At 41.3% G+C, this 25,255-nt stretch overlaps 1 protein-coding gene across 7 annotated transcripts in view; it reads right to left on the bottom strand.

Moving 5' to 3' along the window:
- VPS8 (VPS8 subunit of CORVET complex) overlaps positions 1 to 25,255 on the bottom strand; it is an 85,546-nt gene that overhangs the window by 15,004 nt on the left and 45,287 nt on the right. For all 7 annotated transcript variants that reach the window (XR_005933287.1, XM_041126418.1, XM_030027262.1 and 4 more), the window contains 13 exons: positions 25,131 to 25,187; positions 24,634 to 24,716; positions 23,171 to 23,255; positions 22,041 to 22,139; positions 18,322 to 18,411; positions 17,820 to 17,866; positions 12,693 to 12,834; positions 11,900 to 11,989; positions 11,425 to 11,467; positions 10,551 to 10,654; positions 9,050 to 9,128; positions 7,507 to 7,589; positions 15 to 95 (listed from right to left, as the gene is read on the bottom strand). Coding sequence is in view for 6 of the 7 variants with exons in the window: in XM_041126418.1 (XP_040982352.1) it covers positions 15 to 95; positions 7,507 to 7,589; positions 9,050 to 9,128; positions 10,551 to 10,654; positions 11,425 to 11,467; positions 11,900 to 11,989; positions 12,693 to 12,834; positions 17,820 to 17,866; positions 18,322 to 18,411; positions 22,041 to 22,139; positions 23,171 to 23,255; positions 24,634 to 24,716; positions 25,131 to 25,187 (1,083 nt within the window). In the remaining variant the exon portion in view is untranslated. The remainder of the gene's footprint in view (positions 1 to 14; positions 96 to 7,506; positions 7,590 to 9,049; positions 9,129 to 10,550; positions 10,655 to 11,424; positions 11,468 to 11,899; positions 11,990 to 12,692; positions 12,835 to 17,819; positions 17,867 to 18,321; positions 18,412 to 22,040; positions 22,140 to 23,170; positions 23,256 to 24,633; positions 24,717 to 25,130; positions 25,188 to 25,255) is intronic.

Here is a 25,255-nt window from a genome sequence, read left to right as displayed (position 1 = left end):
TGCGTGCAACTTACTTGTTCATAATTAAAAGTGTCCAGCATTCCCAGGACAAGTCCTTGAATTTCTCCAAGTTTCCCTTTTCCATAAACTGGATCCTGTATGAAGACATGAAAAGCTGCAGCTGAATCACAGGATATGACCATTCTGGCTTTTTTTTTTTAATCTTTTTTTTTTCCCCCTCCAGATTGGCACTGCAAACAGAAGTTATGACTCCAGATTTAAAGATGCTGTACATGCACAAGGACAGCAGAATAATCCTATGCAGTGATGGGAAAATTGGTAATTAGCAAAACTGAGGAGATGACAACATCAATACTAATTACTGTGCTTGGGTCAAAAGACTTCAGATGTGACCTTGGAAACTTCATTCAGGAGATGTAAGAGCTGACTGGAGAATGCATTTGAGGAATATCGAAGAAAACAGCAGAAAACACCCTGTAGTGACACAGGAGATATCAACTCCATCTGTGCTGACCCTTAACACCAACTACTATGAGGTTCTGCTGGTCAGTGAGCTCCTGGGCTGCCTGCAGGGCTCCGGGCCCCATGCTGCCAGTGTGCACTCACCCGGGTCAGAGGGTAATTCGCTCCTGAGTCTCTGTGCATCCACAGGTCACCCCCAAGCTCATTCAACACCCACTCAGCTGTGGGTGAAAAGAGCACAGACCCAGTGGGCTGTGCAGCTGCAGAGCACTATGCAGGAATCCTGGGCAATCCTGGTCTCACATCCCAGATGACAGAACATCATCTAGGGAACAGGGGCCTGGGGCTCTTCTGTTGCTGCAGGGAAGACTTCCATGTGCTCTGAGCAGCTTTATTTCCGTGTTCCAGCAGCACAAGTGAAGGGTTGTGGTACAAGTCATTGCCCTGGTGCATCTCAACCACATTCCTTAGGCCTGCTCCAAACCAAACATCCCCTTCTCCTCCACAGCCACCCTGGCACCCTCTGAAGCATCGCTCAGTGCAGGACAGGAACCCTGGTCTAGGATGCACCACACTATTCTGGGGCAAGCTTAGTGAGGAGCCCTTTTGGGAGCTGCTTTCCTCTCAAACAGGCAGACATGGGCAAAGCACTAGAAGAGGGGAGAGACTTTGTCAACGACCTTCCCTCCTGCCGGGCCCTGTTGCACAACAAGAGGCTCACGGGCACACTGGAAAAACCTCTGCCAGGAAATACCTCTGCCCAACAACCAGCATGGTGAGAGTTTGCTGACAGCTCCTAGTGACCACAAACGCTAGCAGCCACCAGCACTAGTGTCTCCTGAGCAGAACTGACCCTGAAAGATCTCTCCATGCAGTTGCAGAGGTGCCCTGTCCCTTACCAACATGCAACATGGCACCACTTCCAACACGCATGCGCCAGGAACACAACTTCCTCCTACTTGTCTTTACAGCAGCAAGATCAGACTAGAACGCAACACAGCGATGTTTCGCTAAAGATGCCCTGCAAGATGTTGGCTAATCAGCTGGGATCCAGCCAGTCCTTGTCTTTAACATAAACAGGAAGCAAGGAAGAGGAGTCAGCTTAGTAGCAGGATCTACTACTGGCTACTGCAGTGGTGTGATCCATGCGGTGCAGCCCAGTTTCAGTTCTGTCTCTGTGGCCTGAACAGTCTGATCTGCAAAAGACCAAGGCTGTGCCCTCCCCACCCCAAACTGGCACCAGCGAGGCACACACATGCCTATAGTCAGAACAAGTCTATTCAGGAACGCCTCAAAAGAGGATCAGGGGAAATCGTCTTTGTGTAACACACAAATCCTTGAGGCTGACACACAGTCATTTAATTGGACCTGGAAAAAAGCATCTTGCCCCACTGGGAGGCAGTGGAAGGATGCTGGGGGAAGCCTGCAGGAAGCTGAGAGAAGCTGACTGGTGGAATGGACAAGACATTGGCAAAAATAGATAGAAAAATAGACTGGCAAGATGTGAAAAGGAAACTAACCTAGAGAATAGAAAAATTACGGAGACACAGCGGAAACAGGAACAGAAGGAGCTGGATGAACAAGCTCTGCATAAAAGGAATGAGAAAAGGAACAGGAGCAAGGCTGATTCCATGCTGGGACTGAGAGCGAGGGAGAGAAAGGATAATCAAGAGTGAAAAAGCAAGTTGACAAAGACAACTAAAGAGGCATGGAAGTTACACTGCAAGATACCCAGAGAGATCACCAAAACAGCTATAGAAAGCAAGTCAGGCAATTTTTGAACAACAGTCTTCAGAGGAAATGTGACAAGCAGAAACACCAACGTTCAAGGCTAAATAAAACCAGCACTGAGTAATAGCACTTGAGTCAAAACCAGCTGTACATTTGGAATATACAGAAGAGCTTGACACGCTGCAGAGGCTACTTTTTTACTAGGTGAAGAGTACAGCCTCAAACACCACAAAGTTTTCTTTCTGCATGCATCATTTAAAAGCAACAGCATAGAAAGTACACTACATTGAGTCACCATATGAATTATGGAGGGCAACAGGGAACTTGGGACTTCCAATGCAGCATGTACGTCATCCATAACATAGAGCAAGTTATTTTTGTATCCACCAGATACAAGTATATGGCCAAGGAAACTCAAACAGGTAACTCTCAAACTGTACAGATGCAACCATTTACATATAGCAACTCAAACTGCCCAAGCTGCAAGGAGAGACTTTCAAAGCTTCTGGACAGAGATAGAGGAGGAAGAGGAGATACGAGGAGAGAGTAATAAAAGAGCCACGTACAGCTTTGCAGGAGAGGTATGTTGAGTCTGAGGGCCAATTTTCAGTTGCTTGTTTTTTTCTCAAGTCACAATCTCTCAAGAAATGGCAGGTAGGAAGAGAATGGACTTTTCTCCAAAGGGGAACCATGGGGTCTAGCAAAGCCTTATACCAAGCCTGTGAGTCAAGTACAAGTGAAGTTCATGCATGTTTCCTGCCAGCAGCCATTGAAGACAGTGCTTCACAGGCCTGGGTTGCAGCTATCTACCTGCCTCGAGCATGAAATCCAGAGCTGTAATTTTGCATTTCCAGCAAGTTATAATGCTTTCTTCCAATTTGCTGGTTTCAGCCCCCACAAAATTTACAGTTGCAAAAGCCTTGTGACATCACTTTTATGGAGGAATATGTTTCATTAATTCCACCTTATAAAATTTGTCTCAGTTTGGAATTTATGCATGCTCCAAATACACTGTACAGGATGGCACATTAATAACAGCAAGTTGCACCAAGCCAGAACAGATCACAGCTCCTGTTTCCAGGTTGGTATTTCCCTGGGGACACGGCAATGCTCAGCACAGTAAGGCAAAGCCAAACTCACTGCCCAGTGCTGCTACCAACAAACAGATCAGGAAAAGCTGGCAGGTATCCAGATGCAAGTCAGAGGTGCTCATGCAGCCTTTCAGCCAGTTCTGTCTCCTCCATTTCCAATTTCTTCCCAGCTCCAGCACTCACAGAACCGTGCTAATAAATGCACTATGAAATCAGAAAATGCATTCATTTACAGCTTGTCCCATCTACAAAGGGACAGAGCAACTATTGTACATAAAGCTAATACCAGCGTTGACCTTCAGGACTGGAAAGGAAAAAAAACAGGCAGGGCCCTAAGCAGGGATGGAAAAAATTCAAGCAAAGGCTTTTTGGATCTTTCTGCTTCCACTCTGTAACAGATTTGAGAGATTCCTTCCTTCCCCGCTTTGGGGTTCCTACAGGTATTTTAATTTTAAATTTCTGGCTTCTCCAGTTCTCCATTGTGTAGAAGGCATCAGCTGCATCTACTTACAAAATATTCATGAAGGATTACAGCTTTGTAAGGGAATTAACACTCAACCTTTCAGCCCTCTTCAGACAGCATTCACATCCTTAATGACATGGAGTTTTTCTTAGTGCTCAAGAGGATTCCTCTAGTATCTCTTCTAATACGGCTATTTCAGACTTCCTATTTAATAAATAACTTTACAACTTTATTAAGGATGAGCAAGAACATAAATATATTAATTGTTATTTCATATGAGTTCAATTATATAAAATTGAGTCAATATGCTGTAATAGGCAGATGCCAGGAGCCTACCTGTGAAAGCTGTGGAGTCTTGTCACAGCCCTTTAGCAAAGCGCTTTGGTTGCAAAATTAACATTTGGATAAGGTATAATTCATAAGCAGTTAAGCCCAGAAGAGGAAGAAAAACAGTCCACTAAAATTGGAACCCTCTAATTCCTTTTCAGAAAAGGCAAGATAATCTACCTCAGTGTTTTGATGTCATCCACCTTACAAAAATCCCTCTGCTAATTCCTGGACAGCTGTTCTACCTTCCAGACCTGCAGTTCCAGTGCATCTATGCCCTGCCACCAAGACTCGACCTCTGTTGGAACAGCTTTTGAGGGCATTTTCAGACAAGCACTGCTTACAGTGCTATGTTTCACAGAAATATTTTGAGGGCTTGCGAAAGGCTGTATGTTCTCCAGGGCCCAGAAGAGCTGGTTGAAGAATTTACTTATGGTCACAGTTAAAGTGGCACGTGAATAACGCTTTGAATGAGGCCCTTCGTACTGCTCAGAGCCAAGACAGAATGGTTTGGCACGAAGGTTTAGAATTTTACATGGCTTCAAAGAGCGACTACACAGCTTTGCAAAAGGAATACCCACCCAGGGCTAGCAAACTAGAGATCTGTCCGAGAAAGCTGTTGAGACAGAGTGTTCTGGGGAAACACCACGTATGTAGGCCTTGTTGTTATTCTTCCCTGCAGGGCACTTAAATGGCATTTCCAGATAATCCAAGAAAGCAAATGACAGGTCACACTACACGGGGAGGCAAAAAATCCAGTACTCCCTGCTGTCTAACACAGGGGGAGTTTCTTTCCTGATCCCAAACACAGCAAGGGTTCAGAACCCCTGAACATTTGAGCTGGGCACCCAAAGACACGGCCACATGGTAAGACTCATCACCATTCCCAACATCATCTTCCCAGCTGAATTCAAAGCTACATTCTTCCAAGAGCCATGCTGTGCACCAAAACAAAACCCAAAGAAAATCTCCCACAGGCATCTAGTGCAAGCCCTGAAGCAATAGTTTAATACAACACAGCTACAAACACACAAGCCAAAGTGACCTAGAGCAATGCAGTCCCAGAAATAAAGCTTGGTGTGAACACAGTGTGAATGGAAATGTGTGATTTTTAAGCACAAGAACAAAGGGTTAAATAAACGGTCTGTCTTGGTAACAAAGGACACTGTTCCCATCTGCAAAGCCAAGGAGGGTGTCAAGCACTGAAGGCAGCAGACTGGTAAGAGCCCAGGACAGACAAGTTACAGTGGAAGACCCTATGTGCTAACAGGAGGAAGATGATAAGTTTGCAGAATATCATGCACCGTTTTTCTGTTAGCCCAACAGGGGAGCAGACTACAGACGTGTATTTCAAACTTAGGTTTCAAACAAGAGAAAACAAAATGTGCAGCAATCTGGCCTATGATTTATGGAAGCTTAAGTGAGATTAAGAGGCAAAAATCCACCTTATAAAAGCCAGCAACTTCTAAAGGACATAAGTAAGCTGCCCAAACCTAAGCTGTCATCACCAGAGGACCCCAGAGATGCAGTGAGGGGCTGATGCCCTCTCCACTGCCCACAAATGATCCAGGTCAGATCACTCATTCCCATACATCTTAGGTGTTTGCAAATACATGAGTGCAAATGAGTGAATGAAATCTAGAAAAGAATGAGTGTTAAGAGGCAAAGACAAGTTATTTAGAGATCCTATAAATAAATACCACCTTCCCATCCATAGGATCTTCTAATGAGTTTTGCAACACTATTTTCCCTATACCTGTCTCTGAACTACAAGGTGCCAATTACTACTCCTATTTTATGAAGTTCTGATACTAATGTTCTTTACCTGGAATTCAGTCCTTCCCTGAATGCATTTTAAGAAGTCATCTCTCCTCATTTTTTTGCTCTAGTTGTACAAAAATATTTGCCTTTTTAAATCTCGATTTTGTCAGAGTGAATTTGTAAGGCTGACCAGGGAAATGGAATGAACAGGAGCAATTTCCCCCTGCCTCCAAACCCAGTGACCAGACGTTGCACATGGTGCTTTAAATAATGCCTTACACATTTCTGTCCCTAGTAAAAGTACTTCACCCGATGCACTGTAAGCATCCCATTATCCTTTGCAATAGTGCCATCACACCAACCATTTCACTGTACAAGTGACAAGTGCATTTCACTCATCTGTTGCCTCCAGGACATGAATGCCAGCCTCTAGAAAAAGGTTCTTCTATTTCTGCTAAGAACAGAAATGAGATTAAATATTTGAAGACTGCAAACAAGAATTTCTACCCATCCCAAGGGAGAACAGGATCTTCCTCCACACTGCAATACCTCCCAGCTGTGTTATATTCACAGTGGTCAGTGGTTTGCCTCTCACCCCATTCTGGTAATTCTCAACCCAGGAAAGCCTCCCTGTCAACCTCCCCACTTATTATTATACATTCACAAGTATTATTATATATTCACAGCTTCTGTATTATTTCCTGCCTACATTAAACATCAAACAAAGCCCAATAGGAAACTATATCTAATGCCCCAGTTAAAACTAGACAAAATAAGTTATTGAAGAGCCGTTAAGTTTGCTCAACAATTTCTACTTTTGATAAAACCACATTTAATTTGATCATGCTTTCTATCCACTCTTTTACAACATCTTTCACTGTCTTTAATTATGATTTTTTCCAAAATCCAAGATTGTGCATAATATTAAGATCAAACTAATAGGTTGCTAGACATGTGCGTTCACCCTGTGAAGCCTGTAAGTCCTGTTCTACATTTTCTTCTCTCATCTGGAATAGAAACCCTGAAGAGTAATTCAAGACTTTCTCAATGCTTCCATCATTCCACTCCACAATGCAGACAATGTCTCCAATTAATTTTCTGCATTTCTCAAGGGTTGCTATTAAATCCCAACCTCATCCTCTCTCTGTTTTGCAAATTAACAAATCATATCTGCTTGTGATCACTCAACCCAAGATCCCGTTTTGAAACTGGCTCTTCTATAGGATGTTTGCTGCTCACTACAAACATCTTTAAAATAATACATTGCACCATCAATCAAAATGGTCCAGTCTTGATCTCTTTGCCCAAACCCTACAAACTTCGCTTTAGTGATTTGACAACTGTCCATCCCAGAGCCTTAGCTAAATGGCTTTCAACAAGTTTTGAGAAATTCATAGTTGCTTTGCCCCCAAACCTGCTAAGTTTCAGTTCAAAGTAATTGCAACCTTTGAGATAATATTTTATTTGGTCTGCAGAAATTACCTCAATTATCTTCTCACAGTTCTATGTGTTCCCACATGTCTCCTCAGACCATCAAGTCTCCCAGGTCATTCTATCAGCTTTTCCAACTTATATCTCACCAGCTGAACTTCTACTGAAATGCTTTGAACCAGACAATTAGTGAACCTGATCTTTAACAACCTGGAAATTGCTCTTCCCAATAACTGAGTGGCACAGCTTGGTAAAAGCTTCTTCTCTTCAGAAACTCACCTGTAGAATTCTCTGCAGGATTGAAGGAAGAGCGATAAATGCAGCCATGTTGTTCAGCACTTGCATTGTCAAACTCTTCAAAGCTGAAATATCAAATATAAAAGCCACCAACAGTTCATTAGGATTCAAGGAGTAAAGAGAGATCAATCTTACAGATTAAGAGAGTTCTATTTCAGTACCTGTTTTTCAGTCTGAAAACAGCTTTTATAATTTTTTCTTCTGCACACTTTGCACTAAGCACACACAGCTTTTTGTATCAGAAAGCATATTTAAAATTTTTCAATATCACAATGCCTCTCCCTTCCCCTCCCACACCCTATTTATTTACCTACAGTAAACATTCACATTTTGAGACTTACTTTGTAGCACTGTCATTCACTTTTCCTACTGCTACCAAAAACCAATTTGGATGCCTTGTCCATGTTATAGTCCTACAGACTAAAACTTCCTAGCACTAACTTTTGCATGAAACTTGTTCCTAGATCCCCAGTTCCCCAAAGTAAGAGGCAATATTCAGATATGCATGGACCCAGCAATTCAGCTTCTTTGTGGGGATAATTAGCTAGTTAGAGCAGTCTGGGAGGTATGCACATTAAGGATGAAAACAAAATAGTTATGCAGGATCCAAGTGTATTATCCTCTCATCATTTCTGGTATCACTTCAGATGATTACTTTTCTGCAGGCATTAGCTCCCAAAAATGGATAATCTAGAGAACATTCTGAATTTAGAGGAAAAGATGAGTTGAGAGAAGAAGTGATTTATATTTTTAGGTTACTGATCTCTGCAAGACTATCCCCAAGAGTCCAGATATAGGTAATGGTCACTGGAAAGAAATAAACAGAGGGAGAGTGGACAGCATGATCACCACCACACTTATTTGTAATATGTTGCGATCCTTAACCACGCACAACCACAATCACTGTGGAGCACAGGGCTGGAATAGACGAAAAGACATTATTCTGTCCCAAGACCACAGTACCTAAGCCCCTTTTTAACTAGTCTTAAGTCTCCCATAAAGGGAGGCTTTTCAAGTTGTGCTGCTGACAACCACAACAGATTCAGGGCACTAGAACTGGAGTAGAGAATTTAGCTGGTGTATTCAAGTTCTACTGATTTTGTACACAATAGACAGATGCAGGGATAAGCGTACAAAAAGGCTAGGCATGGAAGATGACAGTGTATTATGTCAGAAGTTCCCAAAGTGCACACTGCAACCTACTTACAATCTAGAAAGCCTTTGTACATGCTGTGCACCTTGGCTTTTTCATAGACACCATACTTAATGGAACCAGCTTATGAGCAGAGGCTGTGGTAGGGTTCCTCCTCCACTTGGGACTAAAAAGAAACATCTGACAGCTGCAGCCTACCAAACGCCCAAGCTGAGCTCAGTCCTACAGCCACTGCAGTTAGATCTACTGCAAGTGCAGCGAATTTAGGAAATAAGTAACAAAACTCCTTTTCTTCTATTCATTCATTAGAGGAGGAGAGGCAGAACACCGATTTTGATTAATATTTTAGGTCACAAAGTCCAAAATACTTACATTCGGAGTATTGACACTGTGAAGAACCAGATAATTTCTGTGGGGACATCATAGCCTCCAGCAGGGGAAACCAGAGGGCCTGAAATAATTGAATGCAAGGAAAAAAGGCAGTAAGAACACAGCAGTACTAAAAATGACCTGTGACCAATGTCAGAGTCCATTTCCAAAGACTCACTTCCACATTCTGAAGAACAACTACATTTCTCGTGACTGCAATGGAACAGAACTGACACATGTTAAAATAACCTCAGAGCAAAGCACTTGGGGATCTGCTTTCAGTCCAGATTGCTCATATCTTAGATCAAGATACTATTTGATTGGGGTCTGAGCACAGAAGACCTTTGGCTCCTGTTGCTCCCTTTTCTCCATTCTCATCTGTTTCTTTATGGAAATCGTGACAACAATCTACTTTCTCTTCATTCAGTCCCCAACTACTTGACCATGTGAGATGCAAACTCTCTGGTGTAGAGACTGCTAACATAATGGGTAGCACAGTGAATGGAACCCAACTGGAAAGGGGCATCTAAATTCTCCAGGCAGTACACAGGAGTTGTGAAAATTCACATAATATTGTACTGGGGAAGCTGGTCCTTCATTTGGTGACCAGAGTCAAATCTTACTTGGGCATCAACAAAACAATTCCAGCAGGTGGAACAGGACCCAGAGGGAGAGCAAACACTAACTCAAATCTATCCAATTAGGCAGGCAGGCCATAAGCACTCAGGGTGTGCATGCAGACACCTCTTCAATAAAACACAGCAGCTACCTGTTGCACAATAAAATCATTTAAAAGAAGAAACCAAGCAGGTCACCTCATACACTGGGCAGTGGTCGGAAGAAAATACAGAATTCTTGACTTCCAGACATGCCACCTCTTCAGACACAGGAACAGTGTTCTCAGTTTTGAGTTCAGTTACATAAGTCATGCATAATCTTAGGAGTCAAGATGCCTTTTGTGTCACTGACATCGGCAAAATGGAAATGCAACCTCAGTACAAGGAGACAAGCAAACCCAGTTCTCTCTGCAACAGCTCAAGCAAGCTGTATTGTCTCCACCTCTCAAAGACCAGGCTGACATTAAATTAAGGATTTGTGAACATATTCAGAACAGCAATATTCTGCAGCCACAGTGACAGCAGCATCAGCTTTGTGCCAGTATGAAGTTGGCTCAAACCTTATCATGCCTTCTTTACTGTCTGATTGACATTCCAGACAAAATGTCAACTGGAGCTAAAACTGGGGGAAAGAATGTTGTCTCATCTGCTTCTCCACTACTGATACACACTTTATATTGTGCCTCACCTTTACAAGTGAGGATTTCCCTCTTGTGGGTCTAAAACCTGAACCACTGCAAAAGAACACAAGGCAGAGGAAAACAATGACTGCTTGAGACATAGCAGTATCCAATAGATGAGGAAAGGAAGAAGCACGTGAAGAGAAAGTTCTAGGAGATGCAGAGGCCTTTGTTGATTTTAGCAATACATTTTTTTTATTACCTTACCTCTCGCTGTTGCTGGTCTAAATTGTGTGAATTTCTCTGGCAAAGGGCAATTGTTTTCACTAAGGTATCTTCAATGTTTTCTAGCAAAGGGAGTTCAGCTGAGCCTAAGATTTTTGGGGAAAAAAACAAACTGCAGTTATAAAAACTATTAGATATGTTAAGTCCTAATCATTCTGCAAAATAAAATCATGCTGTTCATCTAAAGTCTGTTCACTACAGTGAGCAACTAAATTATAAAGACAGGTCCTGATTTTTGGCACTTTTCCCAAATAGCACAATAAATTGATCATATAAAACTTCTCATGTAATTGAATAAGGAAGATCTTAGCTGTGGTTTAGGATACAATTAAGTAACAAATATGGGCACTGCATTTAATTAGGTACCTGTGAGTCCTTGGGCTAGTCAACAGTGCACATGGTGCATATACTCATTTTTTGTAGGCAGAACATTCTTCTCTGAGAAGTTTGCTTCAAAAAAAGCTACTTCCAGACATCTCTCATAGCTGTTCATATATAATGCCTGCTAAAGCTCAGTAATGAGTTTGAATGGATTCTAACATAGAAAACATGTCTGGTAAGCCACTAAGAGTACCAGTCACAATCAAAAAAGCTAACAAGGCTGCTGACCACACACACATGAAAAACCATCCATCACAGCTTGTTCTAGATCTCTAGCAAGATCACAGTAACAGAGTAAGGAAGTGTCATCAGAATAACTACCTCAGCCATGTGAATATAAATTTTAAAAATGTCACCACAATACCTAGAAACCTGAAATAGGATCTCATTATGCCAGGTGTCAGGCATATGCACTTTACACTTCTGTGTTTATCTCTTTTTAATAGAAAAAGGAATTTAACTTGATAAGTCTTACTTTCATCATCTTGCGTAAGCATCAGCAACTTGCTCTGCAATCGCTGAAACAAAAGAGAGAACTCAGAACAGTAAACTTGCAGAATCTTGATAGAAATGTTTTTAAAAGATATGGTTACAAAGGCTCACCCTCATTTTCTTCCCCAGTATGACTAACATAGCATAAATGACTTTCCAAATATAGAAAGAAAAACAGGAGCTGAAAGATGATTTTTGATTAAGAAAAACAAATTTCAGCATCTATTATCTACTAGATGTTTGAAGACATGCCAGAAAAATATACTGATCTGCTGAGTCTGCAGACAACTCAACATATTGTTATTTGACAGAAGGTAAATGCTTCCATGGATTTTAGTGGGAAACAAATTGAGAAGCAATGACAATATCATACCTTAACATAGGCTATCATGCTGATGGCATGTCGTGCCATGCTGGCATGGCAAAAATGCCACATTCAGGATTTCAGTGTACTGTACCTCAAGCATAACCAAAAAAGCACCATGGATATCTCCCTTCTTCTCCAGTAAATATGAAGAAGCTTCATGGAGCTGATGTTTCTGGGTTATCTGAGTTAAAATAAAAAAAATAAAAAAAAATAAATAAAAAAAAAAGGTAAATGTCTATCTTAAGAAATCTGCCAGTGTTTGTTTACTCCACAAGACAATGACGACCAGATGGTCAGAAAGAATTGTGTCTCCATGTGTTCACAGGCATGTTACCCAGTCTGAGCAGCACTCCTACTTCCCCCCGCTACCGGCTATGTTGTGTTTATTTCTCAACTTGCAGTATTGCCAGCACCAGAATTAAAATCTTTAAAAAAAAAAAAATCTATAAATCAAGATCAAGGACAGATTATTGTTAAAATTTTCATAAAGGGAAGAAATAGTTGCTCTCCCAGCGCTAGTCAAATTTTGGCAGCATTGCTTTCCAAAAACCCCAGGCCCATGATTTCATATACCTTCAACATATTAATCAACATTAACACAGCCAGTCTCTATTCTGCAGTTACTGTGTAGCTTCAGAGTACTAGCAACCTTTTTCTTATTAGCCCTGAGACTGATCTCAGAATCAGTATATTAAATATAGATACCCATGCTACAGGAGAGCAGTTTAGCAGCTCGAGGGGACAAACAGTGTTAGAAATGGATTGGAAGAGTATCCAGGAACTAATCCACAACCTAGGCTAAAGTACTTTTACAGTACTTTAAAGAGGTAGCAGCTGATTTGAATGTTTCCCCTAGCCCCAGTCCTTATATATGTCTTTCCTACCTGGATGGTTTCTTCCAGTCTGCAGTATTCCAGAACTTTAAGTGTCTCCAAAACCTGGTCTGGGCTGTACTGACACAGCAGCTCAATGAACTGCTCAGTGATGCCGGGCGGTAAGTGTATCAGGTCTTGGTTAATGCCTTCTCTGGAATAAAAAAGGCACAGGAGACTTAAGTCAAATTCTAGCCCAGAAGTTTGGCTGGGAAGAAGAGTTTCTTATTCAATTGTGTGTTGTCTTTTATCCATAATACAGAAGTAAAAAATCTGGTTTTAAGAGAAAAATTATGTTGTTTCTACTAGTTACTGGTGCTGGAGGTCTGTTAAGTAGGCATTTCATTTGTTACACAACATATTCTACTGATGCCTCAGTATAAATTAGACTATCAAAGACCCCTGTGAAGAAAGATATCAGCACAGACACATCTTCAGCAATTCTATGGCAAAGAGAGACAAAGAACTCACCTAATTTCTTCAGTGAAACCTTATGGTCTCTGATTGGTCTTTTTAGATGCTGCTTGTACCTTTTACTATAGACCTTCTCTGCATGTGTTTGAAGAAATATTTTGTTGCTTTTTGCTTATTGTTCCCGAAATTCTTCTTTGGCTTCCTTTATCACATTTTAATGTTTCATCTGCTATAATATGATCCCTTTTATCTACCTCATTGTGATACGGACTCATGCTTCTTTTAGGGACACATCCCCATTTCTATTTAGTTCCTCTTCTTAGACATAACAAAACTGGTGAGTTAGGTTTTGCTCTTGCAGAGGCAATAACTGTGCACTTTATGGTCATTGGTAGAACAGATAGCCAAGTGTAAGGTTTTGAACAAGAAGACCCTGCGTATTGTTCAGCCAAAGGCTGCATCCTCTCTCAAGGGTTTTGCAACCAGCTGCACTAAAGAACCATATTCAGCTGGAACAAAAGACATCTGCCTTCATCTCCCAGCATGGGATCTGCTCAATCAACCCAGGTCTCCAACCTCTGCTGTGCTTCCTGCCCTTGTTATCTCCCTGACCTGTCACAAGCAACACTGCCAGGATGGTCAAGGACTCAGCAGTGCAGACCTGACTCTGTTTTCTGGGTAGGGCTGTGGATAATGCTGCCTGGCCTGAGCCATTCAGGAGGCCAAACTAGGGCTTCCCTTCTGATTCTAGCCAAGGTAATTTCTCCAGGTGAAGCTCAGAGTCCAATTAAACTCATTTAATAAAGATGTCCCTGTAAAAAGGATTTCTCCAATTCCTTTTCAGCAGCAGCTTTCTGGCACTGCAGTGGCCATTTTCTAATCCCTTGGCTTATTATTAAGTAAACTCCCAATGTGGGGGAAACAAAACAGAGAACAGAATTGCGTGCAGTGCCCATGACTGTCCCTGTGTCCTGACTGTTTTCTACTGATCTTGTTTTTAGAAAGAGCAACATGAAGCAAGAGATTTCAAAGAGTTAGGAGGGAAAGGGTGATACTTTCTTAGAGACAGATACAGCATCTGCAACCCTTCAAAACGAACAGCAGTTCACCACCACTGTAGGTTAAACTTCATGTGGCAGTTCTTAGGATTGATGCATCATGCAGAGAAACAGCAGAAGTTTATCCTGTCTAGGAAACAGGACTCTTAAACCTGTCTGAAGCTCCTGCTAGGAAAGAAAACAGACCAAGGTATGTATTTAGTTTTGTTACCTTTCTGAAGAGAAATTCCTAATCAGGAGAAGATGCGTTGATGTGCAAACTCTACACCCATGGGATGGAAAAGGTCTGATATACAATATGATCCTCTATTTCCTGGGAGCTACAAGAGCTAACAGGATTATTATCATCCAAGAAAGGCCAGGAGAACACTGTGCCCCCAGCAAGCCAAAAGAAGCTTACTGTGGTTACAACGTCAATCACTTGATTATAAATTATATTTGCCCAGAAATGAAAGCCTCATGCAGGTACTAATCACAGTATCCAAAGTATGGACATAGTTGTACAAAAACTTGTATCCAAACTGTTGTGTTCTGACATCAAATAAAGAATGGACTTTCAAAGGACCAAAGAACAACCCTAAATTCTGGCCTCCTGCATTCACCATCCACTCCTCCCACAACACACACCCTATAAACTCCCCCAATGCCTGTAAGGGAGTGAGTGTTCTACTCTTTTTGTGACTAGACTAAAATAAAGAAGCACTTTCTATCTAAAATGATCTCCGTCTAGCAAAATGGGGAAAATGGCAAGTCATACATTTTTAGTACGAGAACAAACTTCTATTCTGGAAATAACTCTGGGACCTAGTATTCACAACTTCATGAGCAAGATGACCTTTTCCTTAACCATTTCACTCAAGAAATGCAGAGAAGAGAGAATGGAAAGAAAGCTGGATTTTGATAATGTGAAAAACTAAGCAACAGTCTTGAGACCTGGAAGTCCTGCTCAGCTCAGTGTGATTATGTTTGTCTTCAATATAACCATGTCAAACATCTCCCTCGCCATACTCCACATGCTCTTTCTTAAAAGGAAGAGAGAATCACTGGTTTCTCACAAAAGCTGGCACAAGTGAGCCTTGCAAGTATAACAGATAGCTAGTCAGTGAGAAGAGCCATTGTAACAGAATCTAAAAGTTTAGGTAACTGTTAATGTATTTATAGACCCAGAACACTGTGTTGCTCAATAAGTTAATATTGTTGGTATAATGGTATAATACACAAACACATACTGCAGACAGACATGCTTCACTGTGGGGTGTGGGGGTTTTTTTAGAGGAAAAAAACCTTAAGACTTTAAAATGAAAATGTAGCAAAGGCTGTGATTAATGAGCTGAGCAATACACACTACATTCTCCGTATTCTGTGGCTGCTTATAAGATACAAACATACGGACATTTGGTTTTAATTTCCCCAGGCAATTTCTGTTAACCCTGTTTTCTCCCTTCCCCCTTCCACCTCCTTTAAAATAAATCTCTAGCTAAATTAAATGGGCCAAATTAATCCCTAATGCAATTCCACCAACTAGGATAGTTATACTAGCATGATGAGTCTTGTCCCCATATGATCAAGCAATCATTCGTATTTGAGACATTAAAAGCTCATTTACTGCTCTAAGAGTCTTTATTTTAATAAAAATTTTGCTCAAAAAAAGCATATAAACATTTAGGTTGACTGAAGAGAGACAGATGTTTTCAGAACTTAATCACTATTCTATATATAGATATGCTACTAAGTATAGGTACATCTGCAGATTAGGCCTTGCATAGTAAGATTTCTCCCTCCTCCCGTACCTCTCTCAGGATACAGTTCAGCTCATTTCAATAGGTCTCAGACAACTTCCTAGCACTGAAAGCAGACCACAGGACCTTGAGTGTTATTAAAACAAAACAGCCCCTCCAGCAATCTAGGATCTCTACAGAACACTTCTTACTGACAACATAGTTTAATAACAATAGGTTAAACCTTGGGCTTCTTTCACTGGTCTCACTGGCAGTCAGTCACTGCCACATGTGAATCCAAAGTATTTAGTAGTATTTTGTTCATTTTTCTGTATAACCGTCCCACTTGTCTATTGCTTATTGAGTATTCTGGCAACTACAATCCCATCAGTATGTGGTTTATCTCCATTACTTGGGGTGCTGAACATCATATTGCAGTGCAGAGAATTAGTGGACTTTGGAACACAGAGGGAAAAGGAACTGTTCATAAACTTTCTAAGACACACACGGCACAATGTGACAAGCCATGTGGCCTAATTCATCTTGCTGAACATTATCAGCTTTGGAGGGGAAAGCAGAGATCTTTTGAAAGATCAGATACAGAAAGTTGCTTCCTATTGCTGGTTTGAACACATCATCTGTTGCTTTTGATTAGAAGATAACTACAGGAGAAATGGTTGTATTTAGCTCTAATTATGGTACAGTTAAATTAGATACGTTTATTACTCAGAGATTATGGAAGCCAATCCATGCATAAGATTAAAATCCAGGTTAATTACTACCTTCATTGGGTCTCGCTGCAAGTGATATCACAGCATAAACAAAGTCCTACTTAACATCCAGCTGGGTATCATTTCTGTTTAACTACTCAATTTTTGGTTTTTTAATTATTCATTTATTAACTAAATCATCTAATTTCTCTCCTATAAAACCCAACCAAGATATTTTCTTGGCAAAATTCTGATTTTGACTTCTAAGAAAACAACAGGTGTGGAAGTTAACACCTTCCATACAAACAAGGCTGTAAAACTCAGGAAATAACAAAATGGTTTTGGTTTGTTTGGGGTTTTTTTGTTTTTAATTTACATCCTAACAAAATCCAAAAAGTGATTAATTCCAGGTTCTAGCTTCCAAAGCATGGTTTTTGTTCCACTTCAACAAGAACTGAAACATTGACACTTGAATTTAGATAATAATATCTTTTCCTACTGCTCCTCCTCATAAAGCACAATTAATTTGTAGCTAATTGACAAAACAAGATCTCTCCTTCAATTGCATTAACAATTGCTTGAAGGCAACTAGAGCTGTGTGTATATAAATGTCTTACAAAATAAATAAATAAAATCAAGGTCTTGTAGCATTTGAAACTGATTCAACAGAAAGAGAACACTCAGTGCTGAAATACTGAAAGAACAGGAGCAGATGGAACAAGCAAGTAGTTAAAGAGAAGTTTGCAGTGAAATATGGCAGCAATTCTGAAATAAGATAGAAATGAAAAATGCCAATAAACCAAAACACTTTTCTATTTATGTTACACTTGGGCACCTTGGTCAAGTAATCAAACTGGTGGGTTGAGAACAGAAACTGCCGTTTCTGAGAAGAGAAATGGCACTTTTAGTCACAGGGTAACCATTTCACAGCCTTCTCAAAGCAGCTGTTAGAGCAATGCCCAAAATCCCACCAGCATGGGGGAGGTGTCACATTGCATGTGCTGGAACCCACACCACCTCCCAGTTAGGAAGCCAGCAAGGGCTCTGTTAAAGGATACTCCCCAGAACACTTATTTCTGGCCTATCCTTATCAACTTTGGGCAGTTTGAAGAGCACGGCACCTTTTCTAAGCCCTAATCTTGGCTGTAGGCTGTCTATCGATAACACTGTTTCAAAGGAGTTTATTTTAACCCATGTTTTGAAGCTGTAATTTGTAAACAGTCCAATTTTCTTACATACCTCGGATCAAGGAGACTCCTCAGAAACTGGAAGAGTAAGAACTGGTCCTATACAACAGGAGGAGAAAGAGTATTACTATTTTAAATACTGTGCTATAAACCAGCGATTCCTGAACTATATCCATTGAAGAAAATACTCTTCGCAGCTGGTGCCTGCTGAAGAAGTTGGTTTAGGCATTTGCCTTGCATAAATACTCAGAGGATATGTGTGCTGACAACAGCTCTGTCTGATCTGTGAGTGCAAGCCATACTGAACTCCAAACTAAAAACTGCATTAGCAAGTGACACAACCAGCAACTCCGAGATCGTACATTTTTATGGCCAGAACTCTACAAACAGGCCAAATAATTTAAATGTAGGAATTCCTGCAGCTGAGTAGCTATCAAGCTGTTTTTCTTGTTTGACACAGCGACAACTTACCATTACACTTAGCAATCATTTCTTACAAGAACAGCAACCCCACTGTAAAGAAGAACCAACATCAATGAAGTTTGACACTTTACCTGAAGGTTTGTAATGATGCTCTCAATCTGCTCACTGAAGTGAATAGCTACCAAGTCAGCTGCTTTACATGGACTCAGCAACAGCAACTCCTTTGGAGAGGGAAACACAACAAAAATAATTACTTTTAATTTCATAGGCAATATAATTATGCAGTATCACTGAGTCCATTCCTATTGTAACTGCATCCTTGCCTAGGTGAAAGCTGTAAAATAATGAATACCATCGCACAAAAAGTGCTTTTGAAAAAAATTAGAAGGAAACGTAGTTTGTAAAAAGGCATTTTTGAAAGTTGATGATTTTAATACACAACAGGCCTTCTAAGAACGCAAACCTCTTCACACGAGTGAGACCACATCTCAGTCCTAAGGCAAGGAAATTATTTACCAGGTTTTCTGACAACTGTCTTTTACTCCCTGCCAACAAGACATTCCTAGTGCCAACTAGGAGCCAGCCACAAAGAGGAAACAAAGCCCTCAATTGACCCTAGGGAATTTCTTAGTCAAATGGAAATGGTGTTTAACTGGCTTGAACTGAACCCAACCAGAGGTTTAAAAGCAGGTTTCCTGCAACTGTTAACTGTAACTGATACCTGTCCAGACATGAAAAAAAACCATAAACAATTTCTTTATTGTAATAAAAGGTGTGTGGGGGGGAATCTTTTAGATGCCTGTGTGTTTGCCTCCTGACAAGCTTGATCTAAGAGGCTTCATATCATGCAAGTTTACACAACCCAGAACATGAGGTTTTTTGCTCCTAATGCTTCCAAATTCATCCATGCTTCCAAATAAGTGAGAAGCAACTGCTTCAAACCAATATTGGGTACCTGGTAACCCTTCCCAAAAGCCCCTGGTAAGCCTACAAAGGAGAAAACTAGCTTTACTAAAGAAAAACAACTGTTATAGTGATAAAGAAAGAAGAATTTCATAAACATACATCTGGAAGAAAAAAAAAAAAAAAATCTGAAAAAGTTACTTAGCACTAGCTTGGTCTCCAGACAGATGTAGCAGCCACCAAATTCAGCCAATGCCAGCAACAGACCAGAGTGAAGGGAAGAAAGGAATTAACAAGGAAGAGTGGGACTACTCCACAAGCTCTTTAAAGAAGAGCTATCAGAGAAGATGCATGTTGTGAGGCTTCCAAAGAAAATTTGCCTACCATATTGTATGTAAAGCAGCTCTGAGGTGTTTGACCTCACAGCTTTACTACATGAGCCGCAGTTGCTTCTCCAGTGCTCAGGAGCATGACTCCTTCACCTCACAAGCACAGGCAATCCAAAGGACCCAGAAGATCTTAACCACAGTAGTGCGAAAGAATGCAGAAAGGATGTAGTGTGGCTGCCTAAATTTGTTTCTCTCTCTGGACAAACCCTCCCTGGGAGTCTTCAGGACTGCTGAAGATAGGACTGACTGGCTGGAGGGAGGTGGCCCAGCCTCTGTGTAACTGACTGCAGCTCTTGAATCAGTGTGATCCACTGCCTACCCCCAAGCAAAAGGTTTTGGGCTTGGGTTTTCAGCTCTCCCAGCTTTAAACAATTTGCAAACATGGTACTTCTCAAGGGCTGTCTGCCTAAGGAGACAGTACTGACACAAAGCATGTGGGTCTGAGGACAGGAAGTGACCACCACAAAGAGCACTATGATTGAAGGGAAGCCTTAGGCTTTATTTTTAAGATAAACCTCAAGGAACAACAGCTATGCAGGCTGATGGAGAAAATAAGAAGTGGCACCAATCACAAACCCCACTTTCTGTCATTCAATCACCAGGAAAGCCTCTCTAAGCACTGCTAGTTTCAACTGAAGAGGCTGGTTTGCTACTTTCATACCTCAGCAGATTAAAAGAAAGTTGTTCAGAGACCTGAAATCACAGCACCACCCTAGTGAAATGTTATTTACTATTTTAAAATCTTCTGAATGTCAAGGAGCAGGATTAATACCAATGGAAAAGAACAAAAGCCCATAGCAGCCAATAAGCTGCTAAGTCACACGAAACTGTATATACTGTTCACCAATCCTGGGAAACAGAAGATGCCAAAAGGAAAGAGGGAGTGACAGCACCCAAGAAAGGTGACCTACAGAACCGATCATCTGCCCAGCAGCTTTTTGGAGGAAACTGCGAAAAGCGTAGATAAAAGCAGCTGGCCGTTACCTACAAGGCTGATGGAACAGTGCAAGAAACCCTGTTTTTAAGGATGGCCATGGGCAAGTTGAGAGGAATATTTTCTGTTGTTTGCCAACTTCAAAAAAGTATGCAGCTTTGACAAGTTGGGCACTGGGCACTTTTGACACTGTGCAATAATCAAGAAGTGGCTCCAGACTGAGAAAAAAAACCTCAAAACAACTCAATATGAAAAGCTGGCAGTCTTAGCCTATGACAAGCTTATCAAAACCGGTACAACACAATGAGAAACATCAGGAAGGGAAAAACAGGACATTTCTTATTTGTCCTGAGACACTCAAGCATGGAACAGCAATTGTAAAGGCCTCAAGCTGAAGAGACCCAGCAAGGAGACCTACCCATCATTCCACAAAGACACAAAACAAGGCTTACAGAGGGAGGCTGACTCACTCATAATGCCAAACAATTTGGTTGTATATACCAATAGAAGCAGAGACAAGGAATGCAGTAGGAGAACAACAAAGCAGACACAAGGAAGCAGCACAGTAGACAGCAGTTTGCTCAACTTGGAAAGCCCAGTGTGCATAAAACTGGAAAGCTCAGTTGTTCTGATAAGGTAGTAATGAGCCAGGCCCGCTCAGCCACAGCACAACCATCACCAACAATTCCCATAGACTCTGAAAGTGCATCTGGAGAGTGGGTGTGAGCTCAGCGAGCTGCGTGTCATACAGCTGGATTCACAGGATTTCTTTGTTTATTGTCTTTTGAACTATTTTCCCTCTTGGTCCATTTTCTCATTAGTCATATGCTACTTGCAGATGTTGGTAGAGACTAAAAGTATTCTGTATCTTTCAAATGTACCTAGTACTTTTTTGTCCACCTCACAGTATACAGACTTCTGTGGCCATTTTCTGCTAAGTAGTCTGGGCAAGTGCATGACTGCTTGTTTTATAGACAGAGTTATTTTCCTGGCTTATCTGCAGATCATCCTGGAGGGGACTGACACCACCTTACAGGAAGTGGACTTATTATGGATTCCCCATGTCTGCTGACTGGACAATTATTTCAGACACATCTCCACCCCTTGAAGCAAAAAGAGATTGAAGAGATGGGAAAGATTATTAGCTAGAGAAGTCTAGCAACAGTCTGTGTCTTACAGTAGAATTCATGACCCCATCTTCCCACAGGTTAAGAGTGCCAGGGTACCAAGGTTGAATGCTATTATCATTGTAAGATGAGGAATTTGACAGCACAGACTGTGAGGTCAGTGATGTCAATGTCCTGACCTTGCTACTGCTGCACGCTCAGAAGATGAAAGACTTGTTAATGGATCCCTTCCCTGCTGCACAGCATTCGCTAGCCGTCATCCCCTGATAAGGTCCCATTATCCAAAGAGCAATACTTGAAACCAGGAAACCAAGGAAGACAGCCTGAATCCAAGAGATGCACTTACATTAATGTATGAGACTACTAAACCTTAAAGTCAGAGCTTTCTAAACAGCTGTGGTTCGACATCGTGACACTTGTGGTCACAGAATAGCACCAGGCAGATCCAACAAGAGTTAGCAGTAGCTGAGGTACCATGGGTTTAGGATACACTATACCTCTATATGTTCCAAAGCTTTCTGCCACACCGACTGCTTTTCTTCAGCACTGTAGCCAGGCATGGACAGGATGTTGTGAATATAGTTGAAAACTTCTTCCTGTAAGGCATAAACCCATAAATGGTACACTGTATTCTGCAGCACCAATAACAGCATTAGATTTTAGTAAGGGAGAGCATTTCAAACAGTCTTAGGATGACCTCAGGGCTAGTCCTCTCTTAGCAAGTCAGGATAAGTTATCTGCAGGTGAGATTATATGTCCCTAAATAGTTCCTGAAGAACTGCCAAGAAAAAAAAGCCAAGAGGAACAGAATTTATGCTGAAGTTGTTAAGCACTGAGGTCAAAAAGAATTGTTCTTCCACTATTAGAAATGCCCCCCTCTTTCTCACAGGGAAAAAGGACAGGACATCACTCTTTATCTAGGAGCATAGGAAAAGAAGGCTCTACCAGAGGGTAGGTCAGTTTTCCCAGCATATTCCTGAATTCCTCTTCAACATTAGCCTCTCCCCAGGTTCTCCTGCACTGTCCTCAGCTCAGATGCTCTCCCGTGCCATATTTTTTGACCATCTCACTATCACAACCTATCTCTTCGGACTCCTTCACCCACACAGCTTTCAGCATAGTGGTTTCACAAGGAGCTGGTGAGATTACATTTGCCAGACTCTCCTCCCAAGTTCTGTTGGTGGTAGGGAAGAGAATACATCAAAAACTGTGGCAGATATGCAACTTATAGACATGCAGAAGCTAAATGCAAAGAGATAGTAAGGGCAGAGAAACTTTGTCCAGGGGGAGAAAAGAGGTGACTGATGGCAGAAACAAAGAAGTATCACAGTCAGCAACATTTGCAATAAATCCCACCTTGCACTCAGGTTTTATGTATTAGCGTTGTTTGAATTTAAAAAGAAACCAAAACCTCTGAGGCTTTAAAAAAATGACAAAAAAATGACACTCCAACACACACAAACACAAAAAGCTTTGACTATAACTGAGAAAACTCAACTGTAAAGGAGGACATTTTTTAAGATAGAGAAGTACGGCAGAAGAGCAGGGCTGTTGTGCCCATTTACACTCTGACCAGCAGGACAGGCTGCACTACTATGAAGAAGCCAGAAGCACCAGATTTACTCACCTTTCTCACTGGATCATGCAGGTAACAGCCAATTATTTTGTCATAGCGAAGCTCTCGTTCATACATGAACTCGCAAATCTGATAGCTAAAATGAAAAATACTTTCCACGTTAGGAAAAACTCACTCACTCAGCTGAATCAGCAGAATAAAGGTAGGTAGCTCAGATCCAGCACAGTTTGGCAGCACTCAAAAGAAAATACAGCATGTGTTACAAAAAGCATTTGGAAGTATCTTACATTAAGGTTTTCAGCACACAGGTTGGGTGGCTCCAGTTTACATATGCCATTTGGTATCAACCTATCAACCTCTCTCTTTTGGGGAGGTTATCATACAAAACAGAGAAAACAAGAGTTACTAAGGTGAGAGGTAAGGGACAGCGGAGAAAAATCCTTAAAGAAATCAGGTTTCACAGGTTCTGCTGCTCATAGATCATCTTCCTGATTTCCATAACACACTCAACTCTAAGCTAGGCCAATCCACAATACTAATTTGAAGAAATACACTGAACATGACTCAATAATGTTATGACACAGCTTCCTACCTTCAAATTTTAATAAACACTTTAAATATTTTGAGACTTTAGATAAAAACGGATGCGACTGAGGCAGAACAAATGAGAAATCTGCTAAATAACATTACATTATAGGTCTTTTAGCTCTGATGGAAGTGGCTGAGCTGGTCATTCTGGCAGTCAAACTCTCTGAAGCAAGGAGAAAAAAAAATGCATTTCTTGAGTCTGAAAAATTTGGTTGAGTAACTCCTTCTATGACAAGCAGAAAACCAGGCATGGCATATCCCACCACTGCACTTCTATCCCTCTGGTCCTTTGTAGTATGGTGGATTAATTCACATAACATCCAGATTCAAGACTTGGATGAAGATGCCCTCCTTGGTTGGCTCTGTTCAGGCATGACAGGCTCTTTCTGGAAGCGTAAAGCATCAGAAGGAGATGGTGGAAATTTTTAGCCTTTCCAGACACTGTGTTTGTGTCTCCTACTCAATTCTAAAATGAGTACCATGGGGGTGGCTCCAGACCCCTTCATGCTTTTAAATCCACCTGTGGGTCTCACCCCAACAAGTCATCTCCATCTGTCAGTGGTAGAGCATTCAAATATACAACTATACCTTTGAACAAAGCCTGGGCTCTAGGATAAGAAGTGCCAAAAGTCATCAAGCCCCACAGGGTTTCATGCCGAAGGGTTTCCACAGCTCTACCCCCTCTTATCTTAACAATGCTTTCTGTAAGAACACCCAGTAGGGATAAGACTGAAAGACTGGGACTAAATATGAAAATATTAAACGAAGCTTCTGTGAATGCATAGGGAAAATAATCCCAAACACAGCTGCAAAGCAGGAACAAGAAATGTGGAGGGAAAAAACTTTGGAGGAAATTTAAAGGCAGTATTTAAATATCATAAACAAGATTTAAAGGCAGTATTTATATATCATACACAGCAACTTACAATTCAGCTTTTTCTGCCATTTGGATAAGACGGCTCTCTTCAAACTGTACTATCCCTCCTGCGTGGAGCAATTCTAAAAGGACCTGCAGATATTGGAGACCAATTATTTATACTGCAGTAGCAGCTGGACAGCCAGTGCCATTAACAGTACACTGTTCCTGCTCCATTAAACTTTGTATTAACATAGGGCTTATTTTACAGATTTTTTTAATTGATTGTCCATTAACTATGAAGGTCATGCGCTTATCCAGGACTTTTCCTGCTTCTGTTCTTACTGCTGTCAAACCTCTCCTGCAGGCAATGCTGGGGTAGGATCCTCCTTCATTCCTGCTGTGTACAGCACTGCCCAATTCTTCCACGCTGGCCACCATTCCTATGCTAGCTGTCTGCTTTGGTATATGACCTTCAGCTGACACCCGTTCCCAATGAAGCCAAACTCTGCTCTACAGTCTGGTCATACCTGGTGCTTAAAGAAATGTTCCCTTGAAGGCTATTACCTGTTGCCTTTCTGAATGGCGGGAGTCATCATCCGGACTGCACAGAAATTCAAGGACCTGCGCACAGGTGTAGATGTTAACATGAGTTAGACCTAGTTAGCATAGCTGTTAGCATAAAACTAACA

This window comes from Aquila chrysaetos, chromosome 10 (assembly GCF_900496995.4).
Source record: "Aquila chrysaetos chrysaetos chromosome 10, bAquChr1.4, whole genome shotgun sequence".
Lineage (NCBI taxonomy): Eukaryota > Metazoa > Chordata > Aves > Accipitriformes > Accipitridae > Aquila > Aquila chrysaetos.
Note: the sequence above shows the minus strand (reverse complement) of the source record. Positions and strands in the feature narration are given on the sequence as shown.